The sequence below is a fragment of the Anomaloglossus baeobatrachus genome, chromosome 2 (assembly GCF_048569485.1).
Source record: "Anomaloglossus baeobatrachus isolate aAnoBae1 chromosome 2, aAnoBae1.hap1, whole genome shotgun sequence".
NCBI classification, from domain to species: Eukaryota; Metazoa; Chordata; class Amphibia; order Anura; family Aromobatidae; genus Anomaloglossus; species Anomaloglossus baeobatrachus.
In genome coordinates, this window is record NC_134354.1 from 151,546,751 (window position 1) to 151,573,592 (window position 26,842).

At 43.3% G+C, this 26,842-nt stretch overlaps 1 protein-coding gene across 3 annotated transcripts in view; it reads left to right on the forward strand.

The window, feature by feature from the left end:
* POLA1 (DNA polymerase alpha 1, catalytic subunit) overlaps positions 1 to 26,842 on the forward strand; it is a 513,667-nt gene that overhangs the window by 260,499 nt on the left and 226,326 nt on the right. For all 3 annotated transcript variants that reach the window (XM_075335453.1, XM_075335456.1, XM_075335455.1), the window contains exons 26-31: positions 8,306 to 8,338; positions 8,974 to 9,066; positions 13,511 to 13,716; positions 19,658 to 19,790; positions 21,148 to 21,279; positions 22,469 to 22,643. In XM_075335453.1, the coding sequence (XP_075191568.1) occupies positions 8,306 to 8,338; positions 8,974 to 9,066; positions 13,511 to 13,716; positions 19,658 to 19,790; positions 21,148 to 21,279; positions 22,469 to 22,643 (772 nt within the window). The remainder of the gene's footprint in view (positions 1 to 8,305; positions 8,339 to 8,973; positions 9,067 to 13,510; positions 13,717 to 19,657; positions 19,791 to 21,147; positions 21,280 to 22,468; positions 22,644 to 26,842) is intronic.

The window sequence follows — 26,842 nt, forward strand, 5'->3', positions numbered from 1 at the left end:
GTACAACTCTGCTACATACAGACAAACACGTACAACTCTGCTACATACAGACAAACACATACAACTCTGCTACATACAGACAAACACATACAACTCTGCTACATACAGACAAATACACACAACTCTGCTGCTCTGTGGGGCCTGCACCCGCGGCTCGGCGGGGGGGGGGATTGGCAGGGCATACATCTGGGGGGTTAGAAGCAGCTCACCGGGGCCCATAATGGGCACAAGTCCCCCTGTGTTAGATATCGCCCCCATAGTGCTGCCCATGGCCCCTATATAGATCGCATAAGTCCCCCTGTGTCAGATATCGCCCCCATAGTGCTGCCCATGGCCCCTATAGATCGCACAAGTCCCCCTGTGTCAGATATCGCCCCCATAGTGCTGCCCATGGCCCCTATATAGATCGCACAAGTCCCCCTGTGTCAGATATCGCCCCCATAGTGCTGCCCATGGCCCCTATAGATCGCACAAGTCCCCCTGTGTCAGATATCGCCCCCATAGTGCTGCCCATGGCCCCTATATAGATCGCACAAGTCCCCCTGTGTCAGATATCGCCCCCATAGTGCTGCCCATGGCCCCTATATAGATCGCACAAGTCCCCCTGTGTCAGATATCGCCCCCATAGTGCTGCCCATGGCCCCTATAGATTGCACAAGTCCCCCTGTGTCAGATATGGCCCCTAGGCTGCTGCCCATAGTAAAATAAAACCCTCTTTCCTTACCTCCTCCAGCGTTTATCTCCCTCCTGTCTGGCTCCGTGCTTCTGTTCCTTACTTCCTTGTTCTCAGTGCGGTCATGTGATCGGCACAGCAGGCTGAGATCTCTGCCTTCCTGATCACAGTGGAAGCAGGGACACGGGGAGAAACGCTGCAGGGGTAAGTAAAGCTTTTTTATTTTAGAATGAGCAGCAGCCTGGGGGCCAAATCTAACACAGGGGTGGGCATGTGCGATCACACTGGGACGCAGGCTCATAGAATATGCACCGCTGCCCCAGCCCCTCACTGCGTGCGATTTCAGCACCATTGGAGATGGACAGCGGCTGTGCATATTATATGAGCGGGTGCAGGAGATCAAAGGCTCTGCAGCCCGCAGCGTTCCCCTGTGCTCCAGAGCTGCTGCCCCCACCTCCCCTGGACGCTGCAGTGTACATATATATATATATACACCCCCCCCCGTATATCCGGCGTATAAGACGACCCCCCACTGTAGCCATTATTTTAAGGGGGTAAAAAGTCGTCTTATACGCCAGTATATACGGTAGTGTTGCCAAAGCAAGAGAAATACAGTATGTGTGGTGGGAGGGGATCAGGGTTGTGGTGAGTTGGGGCCACAATTTGGGCTTTGAAAGTCCTTTTAGGGGCCTTATGTTCCCCTCAGCTTATGACAAGTGGTGACATATTGGGCGGCGATCTCCATTGATTCCCCCCCAGTAGGATGTGGAGTTTCCTCTCCTCGTCCATGGATGGAAAGTCCGGGGTATGAGTGGTAAGTTTCTGGAAGTGGGAGGCCCTCACTGCTGAGTATTAGTTACAGTGCAGCAGGAAGTGTGCCTCATCCTCCAGAGTCCCCTGCTGGCACAGTCTGTTTTCCCGTGGCTTGTATGTCTGTCGGTGCCACCCTATTTCCACCTCTAGGCTGTGGGCACTCAGTCTGTACAGGCTCAGGGTCTGCCTGTCTTTGGGGTGACGTAACCTTTCCAGATATGGGGCCAGAGTGTAGCCCCCCCCGCAGTGACCGGTAGATGGTGAGTTTCTGGGAGTTCTCTAATTCATTTTTCCAATTGTCTATGTATTGCATCTTGCAGCTCTCTGAGATCTTTTATTTGGGCTTTTGTCAGGGTGTGTTTCTGACTGGCTGTACTGGCTGCCGGGGTTCCTGGCTTGCTTTGGGCTCTGGCTCAGCAGGGCTTCATGATGGTAGGAGCTGGGGTTGCTGGACTACAAATTTATGCGTCCGGCATGCCTCCTTCTTTGATTGACACCTCACTGTCAATGTACAATCCCTATAGAGAGCCAGGTGTGGGCACAGTCAGCTCTCTGGACTCTGCTGCATGGCTAAAGCTAAAATTTCTGTCTTTGTCAGAACGGCTGCAGGCAGTAATCTAAGTAATACATGGTTGGACTCAGTTTCACTCTGCCTACATCATGCTGCTCTCAGATGAGGTAGCAAAATCTGCTGAGAGATTTTCTTTAAGGCCTGTTTCACACGTCCATGGAATATGGTCCGTACTCACATCACAACACTCTGCCTGACTGCGGAGTTTCTTGACCTGACCTGAGCTAACATCAGCCCATGTGCAGTTTGTTTGAAAAAGGGCTCATTCCAAGCCTGAAACACGTGATAAAACTACTTTTCAACTACCCTGGAGTTTGGATTCTTCTTATGCAGCTGCGCAGTCACTCTTACACTTTTCCTCCATTTCATTAAACATCACCCAATACTCTGAATATATTGCTTCATGTTAGGAGACCAGCGCCTCGGCCGAATGTTGCAATGCGAGTCTGATCTGTATTTCACAGATGTTTAACACAGTCTTAAGAGAGGAACTATGAGCCTGAAACACGTAAATGGAATTTTGCCTTCTAAGTCTGAATCCTTGAGGAAATAAAGCATAACTATTTTACCTGTCATTTCCAATAACAGAGGCGTGATACAGCATGGGCTTCTACGAAAAAATACTCTAGAATGATTTCATGGGAAATAAAATTATTTGCTTAAACTGACATCTCGGGAATGCAGACAGCGCATTCCCCATAGAAACTATTGTCCATTTTTACCGTGTAATCTGCTTAGCATTGAATATTTTTTGTGTTTTTCTCTTAGTATGAACTGCATGAAGTTTTGTTCACACAAGTGTATTGCCTTTTGGTTTATAAAGGAGCCTGATAACTTTGTGAGAATGAATAGTAAACAGATACAGTTAGGTCCAGAAATATTTGGACAGTGACACAATTTTCGCGAGTTGGGCTCTGCATGCCACCACATTGGATTTGAAATGAAACCTCTACAACAGAATTCAAGTACAGATTGTAACGTTTAATTTGAAGGTTTGAACAAAAATATCTGATAGAAATTGTAGGAATTGTCACATTTCTTTACAAACATTCCACATTTTAGGAGGTCAAAAGTAATTGGACAAATAAACCAAACCCAAACAAAATATTTTTATTTTCAATATTTTGTTGCGAAGCCTTTGGAGGCAATCACTGCCTTAAGTCTGGAACCCATGGACATCACCAAACGCTGGGTTTCCTCCTTCTTAATGCTTTGCCAGGCCTTTACAGCCGCAGCCTTCAGGTCTTGCTTGTTTGTGGGTCTTTCCGTCTTAAGTCTGGATTTGAGCAAGTGAAATGCATGCTCAATTGGGTTAAGATCTGGTGATTGACTTGGCCGTTGCAGAATGTTCCACTTTTTTGCACTCATGAACTCCTGGGTAGCTTTGGCTGTATGCTTGGGGTCATTGTCCATCTGTACTATGAAGCACCGTCCGATCAACTTTGCGGCATTTGGCTGAATCTGGGCTGAAAGTATATCCCGGTACACTTAAGAATTCATCCGGCTACTCTTGTCTGCTGTTATGTCATCAATAAACACAAGTGACCCAGTTCCATTGAAAGCCATGCAAGCCCATGCCATCACGTTGCCTCCACCATGTTTTACAGAGGATGTGGTGTGCCTTGGATCATGTGCCGTTCCCTTTCTTCTCCAAACTTTTTTCTTCCCATCATTCTGGTACAGGTTGATCTTTGTCTCATCTGTCCATAGAATACTTTTCCAGAACTGAGCTGGCTTCATGAGGTGTTTTTCAGCAAATTTAACTCTGGCCTGTCTATTTTTGGAATTGATGAATGGTTTGCATCTAGATGTGAACCCTTTGTATTTACTTTCATGGAGTCTTCTCTTTACTGTTGACTTAGAGACAGATACACCTACTTCACTGAGAGTGTTCTGGACTTCAGTTGATGTTGTGAACGGGTTCTTCTTCACCAAAGAAAGTATGCGGCGATCATCCACCACTGTTGTCATCCGTGGACGCCCAGGCCTTTTTGAGTTCCCAAGCTCACCAGTCAATTCCTTTTTTCTCAGAATGTACCCGACTGTTGATTTTGCTACTCCAAGCATGTCTGCTATCTCTCTGATGGATTTTTTCTTTTTTTTCAGCCTCAGGATGTTCTGCTTCACCTCAATTGAGAGTTCCTTAGACCGCATGTTGTCTGGTCACAGCAACAGCTTCCAAATGCAAAACCACACACCTGTAATCAACCCCAGACCTTTTAACTACTTCATTGATTACAGGTTAACGAGGGAGACGCCTTCAGAGTTAATTGCAGCCCTTAGAGTCCCTTGTCCAATTACTTTTGGTCCCTTGAAAAAAAGGAGGCTATGCATTACAGAGCTATGATTCCTAAACCCTTTCTCCGATTTGGATGTCAAAACTCTCATATTGCAGCTGGGAGTGTGCACTTTCAGCCCATATTATATATATAATTGTATTTCTGAACATGTTTTTGTAAACAGCTAAAATAACAAAACTTGTGTCACTGTCCAAATATTTCTGGACCTAACTGTATTGATCTGGAAGGGCCCTATTAGGCCTAAGACACATGGCATGAAAATCGGTGCGAGTGGAATGCGATAAAACATCGCATTCCTCTTGGACTAATATTAACCTGTCTGTCAGCACCCATGAGTGATTGTTTTCTCAGCCCTAATCGGACCGAGAAAACAATCACAGCATGATGCGAGTGTAATGCGTTACTTGTTTCTCTCGCACCCATTCAAGTCTGAGGCGAGAGAAAAATTGCAGTGCACTTTACACCGATGTAATGCCAGTGCAGGGCGAGAATGGCAGTAGCTGGCTGCGAAGGAGATAGGGAGATAAATCCCTCCCCTCCTGAGTGTTGGCCCGCCCCCCTGCAGCTGAGGTCCGATCGCATGATCGGACCTCAGTCGCAGTGACACTCGCATGACACTCTGCTTCTGCCGTGCTACCAGCGTGAGCTGAGTGTCATGCAAGGTCGCACCACTAGTGCCCCGTGTGACCCTGGCCTTAATTTAACTACGCCTGTGTGAGCGAAATACACTCCTTCTATGCCTTTGGAACTTCAAATTAATAAGATTTGTTTTACAAGCACTTGGGAAATCGTTGCAGTGCGCATGACTTGTGGTGTACTGAATGTTTCTGCTTTATTACATCATTTGACCAGTTCATATAGTATCCCAAGCAAAGAAATAACTTCTCAGAACTATGCACCGATAGGAGCTGCATGGGTGTGTATAGAAATGTGAAACTTCCCGCCCATCATCAGTGTTAGCTGACCCCTATGACATCATTCAGTTATAAGACAAGATGGTTTCTATAAGGATAAAATTTATTGTATTCTCTCACACCAGTCACGTTTCAGTTGTGGTTCCACTATATTTGATGGTAAGATTAGCTCCGAAGACCACACTAAACCGTTGATCAAATGTATCTGAAATAGCAATTTGTACCCCTCCGATAATGCAGGAGGTTGCCCATGCCTTACCTCTTTGCGTTGCTGCAAACTGCTCTGCCTGTGCTGTAAAGAATGCAGTCTCTTTCAATTGTGCAACTGGCATCGCAGTCAAACAATAGAGCAAATGGCACAATGTTGGTGTTTGTTAGAGCATAAATAGTTCTGAATGTGATGATTTGTTTTGCAATCAGTCCCATATGGTTCTCTTGAATAAATCAATCTGCGCAACATCCAGCAAGTAACAATACTTCAAATTAGGCACAGGAACTGCAAGCCTACCTACTAATAAGGGTGACGTATATATTTTATAGAAGGCACTTGTGGCAAGAAGACTACAAGAGCTTTGAATGGGAACAAATGGGAAGAAAATGTTTGTTTCTGGCTAAATGTTTTATGAAATTCTTATTAGACAATTATCTGCATTTCCTTTGTTTGAGTTCTTTCGTGGCAGCTGCGCCATCATTTACAGTTGTGTTTTCCCGTCCTCTGAATAGGAACACGTTGCGCTTTATATCAGTCGCCCACATCCCTGTGTTCTCCATGAAAGTTTTAGCTTGAACAACCTACATGTTTTTGCACCCCCTATGCGGTCTTCCCATTGGTTGAGCACCTGGTATTTTTTTTTCTACTTTTTGTATTGTGGATCTGTCAGCTGACAGGACCTATCCCCTTCTAGACAATTCCATGAAGTAAAGGGAGAGCAAAATCTAAAACCTTCCTTAAATATTGAAAATTAGAAGAACTAAAAAAAAAATCCCGTGAAATTTAGTATTAATTAAGAATGAAGCTAAATTCAGGGCTCTCTGCGCTCTCATTTCTTTGTGAAGGGGCTTACGGTAATAAGTTTGAGCAGGAAGGTATCGCTGCGTGGAGGAGACTGGGAGTGTGCAGCAGGTGAACGCAGCGGAGATGTGAGCTGCTGTCTTACTGCTGTCACTGTGCTAAATGTTACCAAGAGGTAATGTAAGATGGGTCCCTGTGTATTATAGAGCAAGAAGGGAATAAAATTTGCAATTGAGGGAAATCCTATCACCCCTTCTTGTGTCTGGTTGTCTGTGTACAATACGTGTAGTAAGAAATTCTGCTTTGCAGGTTTACCCTTTACAGGCAGCTATGTCCTCTTGTTAAAGATTAACTCTTTAAAAGCATCTGCATGACTCCTTTTTTTTCTTTGGACAGGAGTATCTTATTACATCTCTGGTAAATAACAATAATTCACCATTTTTGTCATTTTTCTTTTGGTGAATTTGAGAAAAATGGGTAAATCGTTTCTCTCATTATAGTCTATGGACTAGCAAGTCAATAAAAACAGGTGAAATGCTGCCAGATCTGAGCACGAGTCCGCACTTGGCCATTCAGATGTTGTAAACAATCGACTGTTCCCCTCAGTTTTTTTTCCTTTCTGGCAAAGTTCACATGAGTGTATAAAAAAAAAAATTGTCGAATATCAGCCAGAAAAAACGAACGATATTGTCATGTATATGGCGTTTTGTGTTATACATAAGCGGTTATTAAAACTTACAAAACCAAATACATTGCAGTTCTTTCACATGGGAAGCTAAGTGTAAAAATCAGAAGCTATACGTACGCTCTATGGGATCCATTGTTTTTTGCTCCTGTAGACTTGAATAGGCGAGTCTCCTCTGACAAACGTCAAGTGCTTGTGCTGCGATATATTTAATTTTTTTTTAATCCCTTCTTTTGCCCATTACCCCCATGGCTATTGAGTACTATTGGTCGAGTGCCGTCTCAGGATTTTTTTTTTTTAATCCCTTCTTTTGCCTATTACCGCCATGGCTATTGAGTACTATTGGTCGAGTACTATCAGGTTTTTTTTTCTCTAATGGACAGCACCCAGACTGAAAATGTGTCCGTCATCCAATTTGCTAATGACGTATATTTGAGAATAGTACTGTGACTTAATCCACTGTCACTTTTCCCATTACTGATAGAGCCTCTTTAATATTCTTCCCTGTGTAAGGGCAGCAATTACAGCTACAACATTGATACTCCTAGTTGCTAAAACAGCACAAAAAGAATAAAAAAGAAACAACTATGGTGGTTATGAGAACTATCAGAATGCTTGGCAATATTCATGAGAAGACTGCTCCCCTCATCTGTGCGTCAGTCACCATCTTGAAGGGCGAGGCCAGGCGGCTGAGTGCGGTGTTTGCTGTATTCTTCAGTGCACTGGAAAATAGGTTTTGACTGCCTGACTGGAGACTTTGTGTAAGGGCAGGATAATAATCTGACGGATCCGCTCAGAGGCGGACATATCACTGGTGCAACCTGTTCAGGGGCCCAAGAGGTCAGGGGGGGGGGCATTTTTACCTACAGAGTAGGTGGCATTATAATGAGCTAGGGCACAGCAAAGGGTGCAAATCTTGTTTCTTCTCAGGGGACCCTGATCTGTCTGTGTCTGCCATTGGATCCGCAATAAGCAGTCACTTCCATATGTTTTGCTATGGAGAAAATAAACACATCGGAGCCCCATAGATCCTAATTTTTGCATGTAGGTTAAAATGCATCTTATGAAGACAGCCATATTCCCCATTGCACCACTCTCCTGACATCCTCTCTCCCTGATACATGCAGTGAATAACATATGGCTCTAAGCCTGCATTGTAGAGCGGCTGTGTCTTATATATATATATATATATCTCGTCCCTTTCTTTCCTCGCTCCAGGGAATTGTTTTCCTCGATGCTTTTAATTCATTAACTAGTAGGCGCTTTCTATATGGCATGTGACCCTCTCCATCGACATACGGATATTGTAATAATGTTATCACGTTTTCTGCCACCAGATTCTGCTGCACACCAAGGAGATGGTGCAGAAGGTGAGTACGTTCGCTTTTATGTGTCGGTTTGTTTCCGTTTCCCTTTTTTCCTTTTTAATCTGCTAAGAAAAACAAACATACCAAACAAAAAAGGCCGCACCTGGCGAAGTTGTTGTGCGCTACAAAACTGTAACCCAAACAAACCAGAAAGCCGTTCCCTTCGGATGCCTATTTACCAATGTAATCCTTCCTAATGGATTATAGCTTCATTCTTTCTCTAACACAGATATGATGGAGCGCGGCTTGAAGCCTGTATGCGAGTCTTTCCAGCAAATTAGCAACAGTGTTAATTAGAGTTTACTTGCAGTTCCGCTATATTGTATGAGCTGCAGTGTTGTGTTTATTATGATTGTTTTTCTGGCTCCCTTCATCTTCGGCTAAATAGTTTCAGCATCATATACTATTCTGAGCATAAAATAAGCACTTTTCATGCAATTTGGTGCTAGTGTGGGACTTCTTGCCCACAAAGAATAGTTATATTTTTTTCTACATACATCAAAATGTCCTGAGTTATCATTATAGTTGATATGTGCTCATTGGTAAAATGATTTGTTGGAATACTTTATAACTTTAGAAACATCACATCCGGCCCAGCTTTACTTTGCAAAAAATGACGTTTTCGTTTTACGTTTTAGATGAATCTGGAAGTGATATACGGGGACACCGATTCCATCATGATAAATACCAATTGCAACAACCTGGAGGAAGTGTTCAAGCTAGGAAACAAGGTTTGTATCCCAGCCCCTCATCAATAATATTAAGAACTTTCAAATCTTTTCTGTTGCTGCTTGCGATGACTGTACTTCAGTTTATTGCTCCTCGACTGGATATAATTGTGTCAAACTCGCTTGCAGCTGGAAGCAATATTAGGTCCCTGCAGGTTTTAGGCTTTGTGCCCACAATGAGGTATTGATGCTGCGTATTTTCTCTACCTCAAAAACGCAGCATCTTAGGCTAGTTTCACACTTGCGTTGAGCGCCATCCGTTGCATTGCGTTGTGTGACGGATGCCACGGATGTGTTGCATATAATGGCACAATGGATGCAACAGATCGTACAAAACGGAAAGCTTTTTTTTTTTTCTTTACAGTTTTACCGGCAGCAGAGTATTGTGAACGATCAGCTGACCACCCGGCGGCCGGGGGCTCAGCTGAGCGCACTCACATGCCGGCGGCCGGGCGCTCAGCTGAGAGCTCTCACATGCCGGCTGCCGGGCGCTCAGCTGAGAGCTCTCACATGCCGGCTGCCGGGCGCTCAGCTGAGAGCTCTCACATGCCGGCGGCCGGGCGCTCAGCTGAGAGCTCTCACATGCCGGCGGTCGGGCGCTCAGCTGAGAGCTCTCACATGCCGGCGGCCGGGCGCTCAGCTGAGAGCTCTCACATGCCGGCTGTCAGGTTCTCAGCAGAGAGCTCTCCCATGCTGGCGGCCGGGCGCTCAGCTGATCGCTCTCACATGCCGGTGGGCAGGCGCTCAGCTGATCACTCTCACATGCCGGCTGCCGTGCGATCAGCTGAGAGCTCTCACATGCCGGCGGCCAGGCGCTCAGCTGATCGCTCTCACATGCCGGGCGCTCAGCTGAACGTTCAGCCACCGAGAGACAAAATAAAGTTTCTGTGATTAAAAACAAAAAAAAAATGCGCATGCGCAGTGAATAATAGAGGATTCCGACGCTCAAAAAACGTTACATGCTGCATTCCTTCCGCCCGGCGGACGCAACGCAGCGTCGGCCAGCGGAAGGAACGCAGGTACTTTTGGCACAATCCGTCATCCATACAAGTCTATGGGAAACAGCGGAATCCGTTAACGGATTCCGCTGTTTTCCAAAAGGGCGGATTGTGAAGGAAGGAAAAAAACGCAAGTGTGAAAGTACCCTTACAGTTCCAGCAAAGTGCATGGGATTAATAGAAGTCTCATGTCAACTGTGCTTTTTTTTCCTTCTTAACATAAACTGACCTATGGTGTGTTTTTCAAATCGGACACGTCAATTTCTCTTGTGATTTACATTGAGTTTTATGTGCGGATTTTCCCAATAGACCTTTATTAGATGAGCAAAATCCGCAATTAGAAACGCATTAAAATGCATGTGTCGGAAACGCCTCAAGAATACATGTAATCCACACATGACTGAATCAATACACCGTATTTTTCGTTTTATAAGACGCAACGGATTATAAGACACCCCAAATTTAGAGATAAAAAAGGTAAAAAATGGGGTCCGTCTCATTCTCCGGTGTTGTCTTACCGGAGGGAGGCGGCAGCAGTGGTGGAGCGAGGTCGCAGGAAATAGAGACTGCTGGCAGCGTCGGCGGGTCAGTGCTGGCGGCGGTTGGTCAATGCTGCGGTGGTTGTGTGGTGAAGCAGGCCGATGCGGCAAGTGTCTCAGATGCTCTGTTGGAGGTCCAGGCTTCAAATAAATGGCGCCCAGAGCGGCTCGTGCGCAGATGTAGCTCTCATCCAAGAGCTCCATCTGCGCATGCGCTGACTCCGGGCGCCATCGTTTGAAGCCTGGACTGCAGACAGCCCATCTGGGACACCCGCCGCCGCACAGCCACTGCAGCTTCCGCTGCCAGCACAGCCACCGCAGTCCGCACAGCCAGCCGGCCGCCCGCCCGCACAGAGTGGCAGCTAGCAGGCCGCCCGTCCACCTGCAGAGAGGACGCCGGCACAGAGAGCCGCATAGACAGCCCCCCGCCAATTCTCCACCTCCTGGTAAGCTACATTCGGATTTTAAGGCACACCCCTCATTTTCCTCCCAAATTTTTGGAAGGAAAAGTACCTCTTATAATCGAAAAATACGGTAGTTTTGTCAAAATACCGAGCAGTATCAAAAAGCAAGCATCTTTGTTTAAAACGGGACATACCAAAACGAGACAAAAATGTGGTCATGCAAAAAAATAAATAAATAAAAAACCTCGCAGAAATTCTGTAACTTAAGAAACCTAAAGCTCATCAAGAGTACATAACTTTAAAGTGGTATTCCCATCTCCAAGATCCTATCCCACTATGTAATAGATGTACTAATAATAATAATAATAATAATAATATTATTAGCAAATACCTCCAATTAGAAATGTAGTATAGTTCTTCTGAATAGCTATGTTGCTTACCTCATGTGCAGGGCATTGCAGGACCTTAGGTATCCATGGTTACAGCGCATATAGTCACAGTTAGTTGCTCGTGGTTATATCCATGGATACCTAAGGTCCTGCAATGTCCTGCACTTGAGGTAAGCAATATAGTCAATTAGAAGAGCTATTTTATATTTCTAATTTGAGATATTTGCAATTATTATTATTATTATTGCACTTACTATATTTTGAGATAGGATCTTGAAGATGGGAATAACCCTTTAATTTCCTGATGGAAAAGGGAATGTTCATTCTACAAAGATTGTTTCTTACAGCTGAGTGTGGTGGCAGTTATATACTTCCTATGCACAGTGGACTCCGCTATTGATTGCCACAGTTAACTTTTAGCTGCATTGAGTGAATATACCCAGAAGCCTTGTAGCCTCAGCCTTGGTTCTGCTTTTCAGAGCCATACCTGCCACGTATGCTGACATTATGGAGCCATCCTACAGCAGTATTCTGGCATATATAGGTACCGTGCACATAATTTGTACAGTGCTTTATAAATCCGTGCTCACCACGACTAGTTGAGCTGTGTCCATCCAGTGTTATACCTGAACTTTACTGATAACAAAGTTGTTCTCTTTGAGCATTGGTTGTGACAAAGACTTTCGGGAAACGCTGCGTGTAATGGCCATAACTGATGTCACCGAACCAGTAACTTCCCATAGGAAATTGTGTGCTCAGTTTTATTGTAAGTTTTCACGTTAGTGGAGGATGTCGAGATACGACTGTGAGCAGAGGAAAAGTCACATTTAGAACAGGGGAGAAAAGTACACTGCATAAACTAGATCCTGCTGAGGTAAGCTGAGAGGGGTAAGGTCTGTGCCAAGTTTAGTCACAGAGCATCTTTGATTTTATGTAAGGGGTGATCTATCACCACCATTTCAGACAACCCCTTTAAAGGGAATCTCTCACATGTACTGTGCACCCAGAACCACGAGCAGTTCTGGCTGCATATTGCTAATCCCTGCCTAGCAGTCCCTGTATCTAATAGCATAACTAAAGAGATCTTTAGAAAAATTATTTCTAAAGATCCTTTATGATATGCTAATGAGCGCAGGGACTAGTCACAAAGGCATTATTTCCTGCACTCATTCCGTCGTCTTAGCATGTTAGTACCCCCACAGGGGCATACTAACATGCTAGTAAATGCCCATTGACCAGAGGCATCAGCGGTGACGCGTACTTTTGTCAGTTGTCACCACATCAAATGCCGGGCAGTGCACATAATCAGAAGTTCGCGGCACTTCCAGTCATGTGCACTGGACCTCTCTGAAGCCCGGATGTGTACACGCAGCTTCATAGCATGTATGACCGGAAGTGCAAGGCATTCTGATCATGCACACTGCCCAGCGTCTGATGTGTTGACAATGGACAAAGCTACGCACATCACCGTTGATGATGCTGTGAAATGGACATTGAATAGCATGTTAACACGCTCCTGTGGGCATGCTAACATGCTAAGAGGGCGGAATGAGCACAGGAACTAACACCTTTGTGACTAGCCCCTGGCCTCATTAGCGTATCATAAAGGATCTTTAGAAATACTTTTTCTAAAGATCTTTGTTTTCTACTACACACAGGGACGGTTAGGCAGGGATTAGCAATATGCACCCAGAAGTGCTCGTGGTTCTGAGTGCATATTGCACCTGACAGGTTCCCTTTAATTTCATTTGACTTTTTACCTCTGGACATTAACGTAAAGAATCAAAATAATCCTGATTGTCTTGATATGATCCATATGTAATTTAGTTGACTCCACACCACTGCTCCATTACAGCTTCCAGTACATTTGTTATACATGACGACTCCTAAATCTCAGCCATGCGCATGTTGCTCGTTTCTAAGTCCACAGCAGAAGCCTCAGTGAATCTTCAGCCAAATCTGCATGTAACACATGTGGGTTTAGCATCAAAGTCCAGGACTGAATACTGTTGCAGTGTGGACGTGTCTTTTTTTGTTTTTCCTTTTTATTGTATTTTCATGTAATTGTTCCACATAAACTAGGTGTTGTGTAACATCATGGGCACTTTCTCTTCTAGGTGAAAAGTGAAATAAATAAGTCCTACAAACTGCTGGAGATTGACATTGATGGCATCTTTAAGTCACTGCTGCTGTTAAAGAAAAAGAAATACGCTGCCCTCATTGTGGAGCCTACGGCCGATGGGAAGTACGTTACCAAACAAGAACTGAAGGGTCTGGACATTGTCAGAAGGGACTGGTGCGAACTTGCTAAAATGGCTGGAAAGTAAGTTCTTTAACTTTGGTGTTGTATTCTGCAGGATCTGTATTAGTGTGTTGTGTATTCTGCTCACAAACCAATAGAACTGGTGCCCGGACGTCGGCTGTGCAGGAAAGGGCACAATGAGCCGGACCAGCTGTAATCTGCTGCCTAGATCTCCACTCTGACTTGGTCGGGGGACTTAGAAGCTTAGGCCAATGCTAGTGAAGTCATACACATTAGTAATTGTGGAAACAGGCTAATTTATGTGTATGTGTTCACATCATCATAGGTAAAGGACAGTAAGTTTGTATAACTTTGAGAACCTGACAACTGATAAATGCTGCCCGATATACAGGAGCATGTCCAAGGCACTGGCTGTATGATCTTAAAGTACCGTCACACTAAGTGACGTTCCAGCGATCCCACCAGCAACCTGACCTGGCAGGGATCGCTGGAGCGTCGCTACACGGGTTGCTGGTGAGCTGTCACACAGGCAGATCTCACCAGCAACCAGTGACCAGCCCCCAGCGACGCGTGGAAGCGATGCTGCGCTTGGTAACTAAGGTAAATATCGGGTAACCAACACGATATATACCTTGGTTACCAGCGCACACCGCTTAGCGCTGGCTCCCTGCACTCCTAGCCAGAGTACACATCGGGTTAATTACCCGATGTGTAGTCTGGCTATGTGTGCAGGAGCCGGCACTGACAGCGTGAGGGCGGCGGACACTGGTAATGAAGGTAAATATCGGGTAACCAAGGAAAGGGCTTCTTGGTTACCCGATGTTTACCGTGGTTACCAGCGTCCACAGAAGCCGGCTCCCTGCACATTTAGTTGTTGCTGTCTCGCTGTCACACACAGCGATCTGTGCTTCACAGCGGGAGAGCAACAACTAAAAAATGGTCCAGGACATTCAGCAACAACCAGCGACCTCACAGCAGGGGCCAGGTTGTTGCTGGTGTCACACACAGTAACATCGCTAGCAAGATCGCTGCTACGTCACAACAGTCGTGCCTCAGCCAGGCATGTTAGGCTGATAAATGCTGCCCGATCTACAGCAGAGTGTACAAGGCCCTGGCTGTATTATTATCCCAGCCAGGCATGTTAGGCTGATAAATGCTGCCCGATCTACAGCAGCATGTCCAAGGCACTGGCTGTATGATCCCAGCCAGGCATGTTAGGCTGATAAATGCTGCCCGATCTACAGCAGCATGTCCAAGGCCCTGGCTGTATTATTATCCCAGCTAGGCATGTTAGGCTGATAAATGCTGCCCGATCTACAGCAGCATGTCCAAGGCACTGGCTGTATGATCCCAGCAAGGCATGTTAGGCTGTGAAATGCTGCAGCTTTTCAGAGACAACCATACTTTAAAGTAGCTGAGGATTGAGCAGCATGGGAGACAAATTGGACTGGCAGGTTCCTGTCTGCTGCTCTGGAGTGATGGGTCTCTCGCTATATGCACACGAGGGAGAGACCTCTCAATTCAGGGGAGTGGTCGGGGAGAAGCCTCTGGGAATCCACTTGTCCATCTAGTCTCCCTTGCAGCTCGGTCCTCAGCGGCTTTTAAACTGTTTTTCTCTGAAATGCCGCAACATTTTAGAGTCACACATACACAGCTGAGCTCATACAGCCAGTGCCTGTCCCTGCTGTCCGTGCTGTCAGGGTTTATGTAAGGCTCAATCAGTTCCTCCGTTCATGTGCATGAGGATGATATAAGCTGACACATGCATTTATTTTTCAGGATTGCACTGACTTTATGTAGCCATCTATGATGCTTACTTATATGTTGGCATAATTATTCAGCAGCATTGGTTTTGCCGCCAGCCTTTTGTACATGTACAATAGTGAAATGTTAAAATGTCCGTTTAGAATAAGAAGCAGATAATGCCGGAGCGCGAGCATCCAGAAGTGTGGTGTCTCTTTATGAAGACCGGACTCGCAATAAACTCAAATTGCTCTGCTGCATAGTGCTACCTCGCGATTTTATCTGGTTAAAAGCACAATAACAAATATGAAAATATTGAATGCTGCGAGCCTTTGTTACCGCTCAGTAAGGGACTCCGGCGTGATAAAGAAAACCCAGGCAGTGGGGACTCCAGATTTAGCGGTATGAATCGCATGTTCCTTAAGTGTTCACAATGGCAGATCTGAAGTATCTTGCAGTACACAAGAGGGACAAAATACATCAATTGTGTACATTGTGTAATAACAGGACAACAAGACTGCTTAAGAAACGTGAAATAATCTGAGATTCTTCCAGGAAATAATGCAGACTTTAACTAAATAGGTGTGCTGTGCTTTTTTTAATCCTCTGTCATTAGCATGGAGTAGAAAATGAATTAATTATTATAGATTGGTGAAGCAGCTTATAAAAAATAAAGGGTCGTTATGGCCCCACTGTAGGGAATGTGACTCCGGATCCGTGGGACTTCTGTACAGCTTGTAACATCAGATCCCATCAAGACAATACAGGAACTCTTATTCTAAAGTTATTAGGGATTATTTTCCATCATCATTATGGCTGCATATAATCCAATTTTGGTGGTGGATGTAAGGCTATCACCCAGAGCAATAATCTGTAAATAATTTGACATCAGCACGATAATTTTTCATCTGGGGCTTCTATGGTGGAACAGCTGCTCACAAGCCTAAAATCACAGTGTGCCAAGGGTTGGCTGGAGTGGAGTAAAGCTCGCCTCTGCCGAAATGCGCTCTCCTCAATGATAAATCAGATTTCACGATTTGTCAGTCTGAGGTTATCTGGGTTTAGTGGATTGTAGGAGAACAGTGTATCGGACCTGCGGCCAAACTTTGTAGAAGAGGCACAAAGGCGTTCTGTTTTTAAGAATTTGGAGGTCTTTATTTACTGTCAAGGATAATGTAAAACTCAATCACTAGTAAGTAATTATTTCCTTACAAATGGGACAGAGTCAGGCAGTTTTCAGATGGGTGTATAAAGGCTGCCAGATCCTGACGTCTTTTGGATCTGTTGTAGTCCTGTAGTACGGTATTTTATTGTGCTGCGATGAGCTGTTCAAGGACCTGATAAAAGTGCAAACAAAAGCAGCCAAAAAAGTGGCCTAAGGATTCGATCAGGAAAGATTATTATACGGACGTTTGCTGTCCTATTAAAAAGCAAGCTGCGTACTGATCTATGTCATTCAATAGACCCGTTCAGTGTGCATGTGATAAAAATCACTGCGTGCACTATTTTACCAATTCTTGGATGATCCTTATCTATACAAGTCTTTTACAGTGCAAAAAAAATAAATCAGATCCCATACACATCAAATGTGTACCACCTGTTTTTTGCGGACTCTGTGTAATTTTTATCCTGGGACACTATTTGATCATGTACATTTCAAAATGCTGATGTATAAAAAAAAGATTCCGCATGGATGAAAAGTACGGACACATGGATGTTACGTGAAGATAAAATATGGACATACAGATGGCAACATGGATGAATAGAATAAGGTTTATGGGGCACTTGAAATTATATGGGGTGCTCAAGAAGGGTTCAAACACGTCATTAGATACAAAAAAAAGCTTGGCCCAAAATGAATATAAGGACTTAATTATACAGGCAATCAAAAATTGTAACGTTTCGACCCCTATATTTGGGTCTTCATCAGAGCGCTCTGCTATACTGCACCATTATATCTATACAGAACATCAATCTGATTTATGTATAGATCTCACAGTGATTTTGACAGTGTCACCATATCCCTACACAAGAATCAATTCTAATGAAGACCCAAATATAGGGGTCGAAACGTTACAATTTTTGAATTGCTGACAATATGGATGAAAATCTTTCCATATTGAATGAATGCATGATTTTTCATGCACTCATCTGAACTCATCCTAAAGATTCTGGTAGATCCCCAGAATATGCTGTAAATGCCAGGTGAGGTGAGTGCAGAGAGCCACCTCTGTTCCAACATGGATACAGTTCTTCACTGCCACAAGGAAATATTCTGTTGCAGTTAAACCCTTAAATAATGACTAATGCTGATTCAGTCACTTCCTATTATTCTCTTAACTTGCTACCTATCAAGTTTTAGAATTATTGGTTTGTAGCGCTGGGGTCCTCCAAGGAGTTTGTATGTTCTCCCCGTGTTTGCGTGGGTTTTCTCCTGGTTCTCCGGTTTCCTCCCACTCTCCAAAGACATACGGATAGGGGATGTAGATGGTGAGCCCCAATGGGGGCAGTGATGGTGTTGATAAACCGCTATGGAATATTGGGACCATATACGCAAGTAAAATAAAGTTGCTTCAGGCATCAGCTGATCTCTAAAAGGATTATATTGGTAACTGCCGTATTCTGCATTGATTATTTAATACATATATAAGCTGTCTTTGGTCGGTTAAAATGCTGTTAAGGTAACATAACAAATTAATTTAGGCTTAATTACCATTTATTTTCCCCTGCTGTTATTCATCTAAGTATGTGTAGTTTTTTTATCTTCACTTATTAGTTATCTGAATTAACTCTGCAGGCGACTTTTAATAAATGCTTTGTAGAAATGCTTATCACAGGGAACGTGGGGATCGGTTATGGGGCATACCTGTGACTAAAGAGATCAAAAAATCTAAAATTATCTTAACAGCAGTCTGTCAGCTCTGAAATTTGTATCAAAGTAATCACAGTTCCGGAGACCCCACTGATCACTCAATAGACCCCCGAGAAGTGAACGGCTCAGGAGACGGGAGTGTACAGCCTTCCTGTGCACACAGACTCAAGTATGGATTTAATAGAAAGGATCCTGGATGACCCAAGTGATCTGCAGGCTATAAGTGCCTGCTACAAATGCAAAACCTTAAGAAAGTATAGTAATTCTTTTAACAAATGGATTATTCAACTCCAGATTTTAAAATCAAGTGGAAAAGTAACATAGGAGGTGCGTGAAGTGTGAATTTAGATGCCGAGACCTGCTGGATACGAAATAAAGTTCTGCATCCATAGCATAGACACAGACCTATGTAATTTGCAGATTATACACGGGTCTCTGAGACTGTTGGCCACACAGCCCTAAAAAAGAAGCGTCTAGTAGTCAGATGGTATGAATTGCTAGAATTCTACAAACTGGGGGGTAACATGGTGGCTCAGTAGTTGGCACTGTTGCTTTGAAGCGCTGGGGTCCTGTGTTCAAATCCCACCACGGTCAACATCTGCAAGGAGTATGTATGTTCTCCCCGTGTACGTGGATTTTCTCCAGGTTCTCCAGTTTACGCCCACACTCCAAAGACATAGTGATAGGGCCATGATCAGAAGTAATTTCCTATGCACAGGATAAGTGACAAGTTGCTGTTTGCTTGGCGTCCTACCCCTGGGACCGCACCGATTGTGAGAACTGGGGTCCAAGTCTCCTGTTTGGATATAGTGGTGATCGGGCCTTGCAGCTGCATTCAGGCTGTATGGGACTCCGGGGCCGAGCGCTGTACGTCATCTCTCAGTCCCAGCAGCCATGCACATACTTGACCGCCACTTGTTTAAACTCCATGGGACGTGGCACCCCCTTCTCATCGGTGGGACCCCCAGTGATCAGCATCTTATATTTCCTATGAATAGATCAGTTGTGATCCTATAAGACGGCTGCTCACCAGCGTCAGATAAAAAGCATGTCTTATTCATTCTCTTATATTTCTTCCTCTGTGAATCCTGTATGCTCTGTTCCACTTCAGATGCTCTTTTATTTTCTTGGAGAATTATCAGTTAACTTGCACTGATTATCACTGATTTCATTTGTTCAAAGGAAGGTTGTAAATTGTCTCTTTTGTTCCCGATGTCCCAATTATGTTCCACCTGCTTCCACTGACCTCCTTAGCTTCTGATTCAGTCAAATTAGCTCACCCTTGTGATGGGTAATGTCTTCAGCTGAGGCTGATCACATCTTCGTCTGCCCTTCATTTGTTTTCTGCAAAGTCTTTTACATTCCGTTTTATTTCTCCCTTTGTAGCTATGTGATCAGCCAGATCTTGTCAGACCAACCCCGAGACACCATAGTGGAAAACATTCAGAAAAAACTCATGGAGATTGGAGAAAATGTGATAAATGGCAGCGTCCCCGTTAGCCAGTATGAAATTAATAAGGTACATGTTTTACAGGATTGCGGTTTCTATTTTTATAGAGATAATGTACTATAATTTCATTATAGATGACTTTTTTTTTGCATTTTGTTAACCAGATGACAAACTATTTGATAATTTTTTTTTAATTTTTCCTCAAGCATTTCTTTCCATCTTACATGTTATCTGCCCAGTAAACCTAAATTAGACCACTTCTTATTAAAGTTCAAGAGATATTCTGGTCTGTCCCCCTAAGGCTGTGTACTCATGCTGCATTTTTTTTCTTACAGATTTTAATCAATACTGCAAGGAAAAAAAACATCCCAGCAAAGTCTCTGAGAATCCTGATTTGCTATGCACATGTTGCAGATTTTTTTCCAGAAAAAACTTTTCAGCATGTCAACTGTTTGTGTTTTTTCTTGTATCTGATATAATCCACTGCAGTACTTGTGCTCGATCACTGCAGTGGATTATATCTAAGTGCTGCACTCGCCGCACTGACACTTTGTCTCACACACACCATACATCCGGCATGGTCTGTAAGGCGATCCGAAGCTCAGTAACCCAGGGTCGTCATGATGACGACCCTGGGTTGCCATGGCAGCGATCGTGTCCTTGTGTTCGCATTACAGGGACCTGATCACCACGGAGAGGTAAGAGATTCCTCTCCCTGCTTCCTGAATGCTGTGATCACGAGCATATAGAGGGATAAACTGCCGGGAGTGGTGCGGGCACCTGGCGGTGATAGCCAGGTCTTAGCTGCAACATCAGCTGGAGACCCGGAAGCGATCGCAGGGGTACAGTGCCGGGACCCCTATGATTCCCATGAAAAACACATGATAAAAATGCTTAAACCCGTGAAAACATGATAAATAATGAGCGTTTTTCCTGCCAAAACATACAGTTTTGCGTGCAGAAAATTTACACACAAATCTGCTATGTGGGCACGTAGCCTAAGACATTTCTAATTCTGTTTTCTGGATGCACTTCACATGAGCAATTATTTGCCATCTAGTTGCTTACGTCTCTTAGACACTGACTATAATAAATTTTATATAACCACATGCATCTATACTTAATATTTTAAGGCCATGTTACGTGGGTACTGCCATTTGTTGTTTTTTTTTTCCAATTTTGTCAAAGGCATATTGTTTTTATCATGTTTTTCAAACTTACAGCGAAATCACTATGCTTTAGCTGTAGTGTAAAAAAAACGCAGCCAAGAAAAGGCACTGCGGTCCCATGTGAACACAGCCTGACAGCTTTTTTTCCCCAAACACCGTTGTACGACTGATCACCATAGGTCAGTCCTCAACCTTTATATAGAAGGATAAGGTATCCATTTTGGATTCTCAACAAATACACCAATATTTTTCTTTAGGCCCTGACTAAAGATCCACAGGACTATCCAGACAAAAAGAGTTTGCCCCATGTTCATGTTGCCTTATGGATAAATTCCCAAGGAGGAAGAAAAATGAAAGCTGGTGATACAATCTCCTATATCATATGTCAGGTAACCAATCATTAACCATTTATGTTACTCTGCTAGCATATAGGATAGGTCGCCTATATTGGGATTTATGTCTTCTTACCAAGTGTATCATTGTGTTAGAGGTTTCTGTACACCTTTTGCTTGTACAATCCCTTAATATGACTGATAGGAAGCAGAGAGAAACCAAACTAGCCCGACTCTCCTTTGTATATCATTGACATTTATGAAGTCCGTTATTTTCTGTGAGTGGGGAGGAATAGGCATGACGGCCATAAGGACTGTCCGTTTGTACACATTCATTATACATGGATCACAGTAGACTCCGCCAGAGTTCTGAAGGACCACCAGCGGAAGTCTGATTTCTCTACCTTATTCTTCCTTTTGTTGGGAAGTTTAGGCAATAAAGTTAGTGAATTTAAAAACTATTATTATTTGAAACTGTAGAAATTTCCTACTTGTTGCTACAGAAGAATAATAATAAAAATAATTTCCCATGACATGACCTTTATATTTCTCAAAGTCACAAGTGGGCATGTAATTCTGGGGTATTTTAAAGCAAATGTGCAGCTTTTTATGTACAAGCTTCTGAGCACCGTTGATGGGACTCCTCTCAGCGTCACCGACTCCTGGTATGTGGTCGTCCTCGTTCCTGGCCACATGCAGGCAAGATTTTTAGGCTCCATTCATATCTGCTTTTTTGGCTTCCTTTATAAAAGCCTAATGGACTCCTTTGACTTATTTTGGCGTTTGTCTGGTCTAATCGCGGTATTCATCCTGATGGACTGAATAGCGTTAGTTTTTTTTTTTTTTTTCCTCCGTGAAGTATTTTGGAATCCGCAATGGAGGGTCCAGACAAAACCCTACACAGATGTAAACCTAGCATTATACGGTTTAATAAGACACCTTTACTTGTGGACACTGGGGTGGACCCTCTGTACTGACCTACATGGGTATTGCAGGGATGACTTTCCACTTCTGCATAGCAACCTTCTAATGCTACATGATCGCTTTGTCATCTTTTACAGGTGATGGACATTTCCTTAAAAGATTGTAAACATTTACTGTAAATTTGTGTGGTCCAGACATTAGAAAAATGATTATTAAATCCCGGTGTTAGCACCTGTCTCTGACCTCTGCGGTGATGGGAAGCATAAATCTGCCGTTCTAGTCTCTCTAAAATAGACCTTATGTGCTTGTCTCTTTCATGTAGGATGGGTCAAATCTGAGCGCCGGCCAGAGAGCATATGCTCCCGAACAGCTGCAAAAACAAGACAACCTTTCCACTGACACACAATACTACCTGTCACAACAAGTTCACCCAGTAGTGTCTCGAATTTGTGAGCCCATAGACGGGATTGATTCTGCACTTATTGCCGCCTGGCTCGGTATGTATGGCAGGTAACATAAGAATAATTATATATATCCAGGGAGATAAAGGATGTGGAAGACGCGGTACTTTTTTTAGCTACTTTTCTTCCCCAATAATGCGTATAAGAATGTTAACTCCAACTTCTAACCCCCCCCCCCCTGCACATCTGGTGCAAAAAGGCCCCAACACCTCATAGGTCACGAGACCAAATCAGCCATAGCTAAGGACTACCTGAAACAGAAAGATACTATTTTAGCATTTGTTGACAGACATGTTTTAGGGTTCCTTGACTTTTTTTTTCCATTTTGGCTTTATCTTATAGCCTTAAAACATAAATACACAACTTGCTGGTAAGCAATAGCATGGAAAACTGATGGCAGACAGACAAGAATTGTGCTCCAACTCATAAGGGCTTGTTCACACTGTTAGTTTTTTTTGGGACACAGAAAAAGCACAGCAGTTTACAGTACCAGCAAAATGAACAGGATTTCTGGAATCGCATGCACGTGCTGCTTATTTTTTCCTTAGTTAACAGCAATCAGTGTGTTTTTTTTATACCTGCAACATGTCCATTCTTTGTGTTTTTGCAAATTTGCAGCATTTTTCATTCATTCTAATGAATTGGGGAAATTAACATATTAAAAATGTGTATTTTGTGCAATGGTTTTGCAGGAGAAAAACAGCATCAAATACTAAACCTGTGCACACACCCTGAATGTGAGGAGGGATTCCTACTTCTGGGTGGCCGCAGTCTGCTGGACACCTGTGCATGGCTCACTATGGAGGCCTACGGCAGCCACTGCTGAGCAAGCAATACACATGGTAGTATCCACTCTGTGCAGTCAGAGTCTTGATGTTGCTCCTGTAGACCTCTATGGGTCCCAAGCTTTGACTCTTCATGAAATCAAGTAAATATAGCGAAAACAAATTTGCATGGTCCATTGGATGCCATGTTTGGAGATATTTACTTGAAGCAGTTTTTACTAGCAGAGAATGCTTCTACCTGCACATGAAATATATTCTTCTACACATCTTTGCAAAGTATTTTTAAAATTTAATTTTTAAACCGTTATCTATAATTTTGTTTTCTTGCCGATCTGCCATCTTGGCTGGGGTCACATGCCCTGTAGACAGCCATTATCACAGATCCGTTTGCAAATAAGTTACGCAAACACAATTTTTTTGCCTGTTATTTAACCCCTTCACGACCGCGGGCAGTAATCTTACGTTCTAGCGGTCATAGTGTTACTGCCCGCGGTCTTGCAGCGATCGGCACAGATCTCAGATGTTTTTTACAGCTGAGATGTGTGCCCGCTAGGTACGAGCGGAATCATTATCCGCCCATGCTTTTTAACGCCTTAAATGACGCTATTAATATGTGACGGCGCCATTATAATAGCATCACGCTATAATGTTACTCACAGGCCGATACAGGAAGTCACGTGAAGTGATCACGTGACTGCCGGTAGTTGTCATGGTAGCACAGAGTCATGTGATGACTCCTGTAGGTCACATGACTCACTTCCTGCCTCACACAGCTGAAAGCTGGGTGAGACAGATTAGCAGCATATCTGCTGTTCACAGCTGTGTACCTGTGATCAAGAGATATGGAAGAGTGATCAGATTGCTGATCCATATAGTCCCCTAGGGGACCTAGTAAAATAAAAAAAAAAAAAAGTTTAAAAAAAAACAAAAAAAAAACAAAAAAAACTAAGTTCAAATCACCCCCCTTTTGCCCTATTGAAAATGAAAGGGTTAAAAAGAAATATACACACATTTGGTATTGGCGCATTCAGAAATGCCCGATCTATCAAAGTATAAAATCAATTAATCTGATCACTAAACTGCATAGCGGCAAAAAAATTCCAAACTCCAAAACTACGTTTATTGGTCACCACAAATTTTGCGCTAAATGCAATAACAGGCGATCGAATCCTGGCATCTGTGCAAAAATGGTACCGTTAAAAACTGCAGCCCTGAGACGCAAAAAATAAACAATCACTGAGCCATAGATCCCAAAAAATGAGAACGCTATGGGTCACGGAATATGGCGTAAAACATGCGCCACTTTTTTCGGTCAAACATCTGATTTTTTTTAACCCCTTAGATAAAAGTAAACCTATTCATGTTTGGTGTCTACGAACTGGCACTGACCTCAGGCATCACAGCAACACATCAGTTTACAGCTATTGAAAACAGTGAATAAAATATATCAAAAACAATAGTGCTATCGCACGTTTTTTTTGCAATTTTTCCGCATTTGGAATTTTTTTGCCATTTTCCTGTACACTATATGGTAAAACTTATTGTTTCATTTATAAGTACAGCTCGTTCGGCAAAAAAACGAGCCCTCACATGACCATATTGACCGAAAAATAAAAAAGTTACGTCTCTCGGAAAAAGGCAAAAAAAAAACAAAACTGAAAGTGAAAAATTGACCAGTTGTTAAGGGGTTAAATTACAAATGTCTGCTGGATCTATTTTTAACATGTGCAGTCTATGGAGAACGGATCCATTAATTGATTGCTATTTAGCCATCCGTTGTACTTACATTTGTAACAGATCCGTTGTTTTCTTACCAGATCTGTTACAAATGGAAGATTATTAGCAATCCGTTAACGGATCCGATGTCCATAGACTCCCATGTTAACAAGAACAACAACAGATCCAGCAGAAGTAGGTTTCCCAACAGATCTATGCAGGATCCGTTCTAACGGATGACTACAGGACATGTGAACTCAGCCTTAGAACGGCGGACGAGTCTTGTACGAGCCCATTCTGGGTCAGTTCTGTTGTGAGTGATGAGACCCATACACAAGACTCAGTAGATGTTGCTTGGCTGTCTCAGCAATTGTACCGACCATGCCTGATCCCACAGAAGGGTAACACAGAGCAGTGTAAAATTGTGTTTGTGGCTCTGAAAGTTGGATACCCCATTGTGTGCGATGGATAACACACCCTAATATCCCAGTACAAATTCTGTTGTTCCATTGATAACGAGGGTTTAAGGATTGTTTTCTAAAAATTGATATACACATCATTAATAAATTATAGAACACAACATACTAGCCTCTAGGTGGCAGCACTATCTGCCACTTACACACAAGTAAATACGTCTGTATAAAGTTTTACCTCCCCACAACTTTATCCTTTCCTCTCTCACTTGTTGTTCCTTTGTTGCATTAGCCTTGGCCAAAGATTGTAAATATTATAAATATATTACATTTTAGAAATGTAAAACTATTACACTGAATGCTCATCGTGTGACTCTAAAGTGTCCAAATACACTAAATCCTCATAGTCAAAGGTAAAGAAAAATATTTTTCGTTTTTTGTTCTAAATTTCTATTCTGGATAACGGTGTATTGATATCAAACAATTCAAAAACACCAAATGCAGCAATTTCAGTGTGTTTTATTCCAAGGCCATTACAAATAAATAATCCACTTTCCTGAGAAAAAAAAGTGTAAATTCCATTTTCCCCTCTCTAAGGGAGGGTGTAAGATAAAAGGTTATGCTGCTGTCTACAGTGCTAAATGATACAAGCTGCCATGATCTGTAGAGTAAATCTGAAATAATTAACAGGGCCAATTGGCTTTGTCAGTGTCATGAAGTGATAATGGAGCTGGGTGTAGAAATGAGGCTTCAGCTCGGCCAGTTCTCAGGGTCTTCTATTTCTATTGTCTCTTTTGAAACGATAGTAGCAGCTTTTCCCCCTGGGAGCTCAGTGTTAAGGTTTTGTTTAGCAAACAGGGGGCCAAAGTGCCCTCCGGCAGGTGGATCCAGCCTGCCTGCCCCGGCGTTGAGACACTGAACCGTACAGCGTTTTGGGAAGCTGGCGTATCATGGTCCTGCTCCTCCCCGCTGTGCTTTTAGGGTGGAAAAAAAAGACAATCAATGCTCAGGATAAACTGCTGCGCTGAGATGACCTTTCTGTTTCTTTATAGACTGTATTCCTGATACCCAAAAATAGGTGTTTGACAATTACCACCTCCGTGAACTTCTTAAGCTGGGTGGGAACGTGACATTACAAATTTGCTTGTGTATTTGTTAATCGCTGTTTTTGTTGCATTTTTTTTTTCTGCAGAAAAGAAACTGTGTTTTACAGAACCAGCAAAAGCTCAGATTTCACAAATCTCATGCACTCATCTGTTTTTATTTGTTTTTAACCTCACTAAATTGAGAACTGCAGCTTTTTTTAAAAAAAATTGTAGCA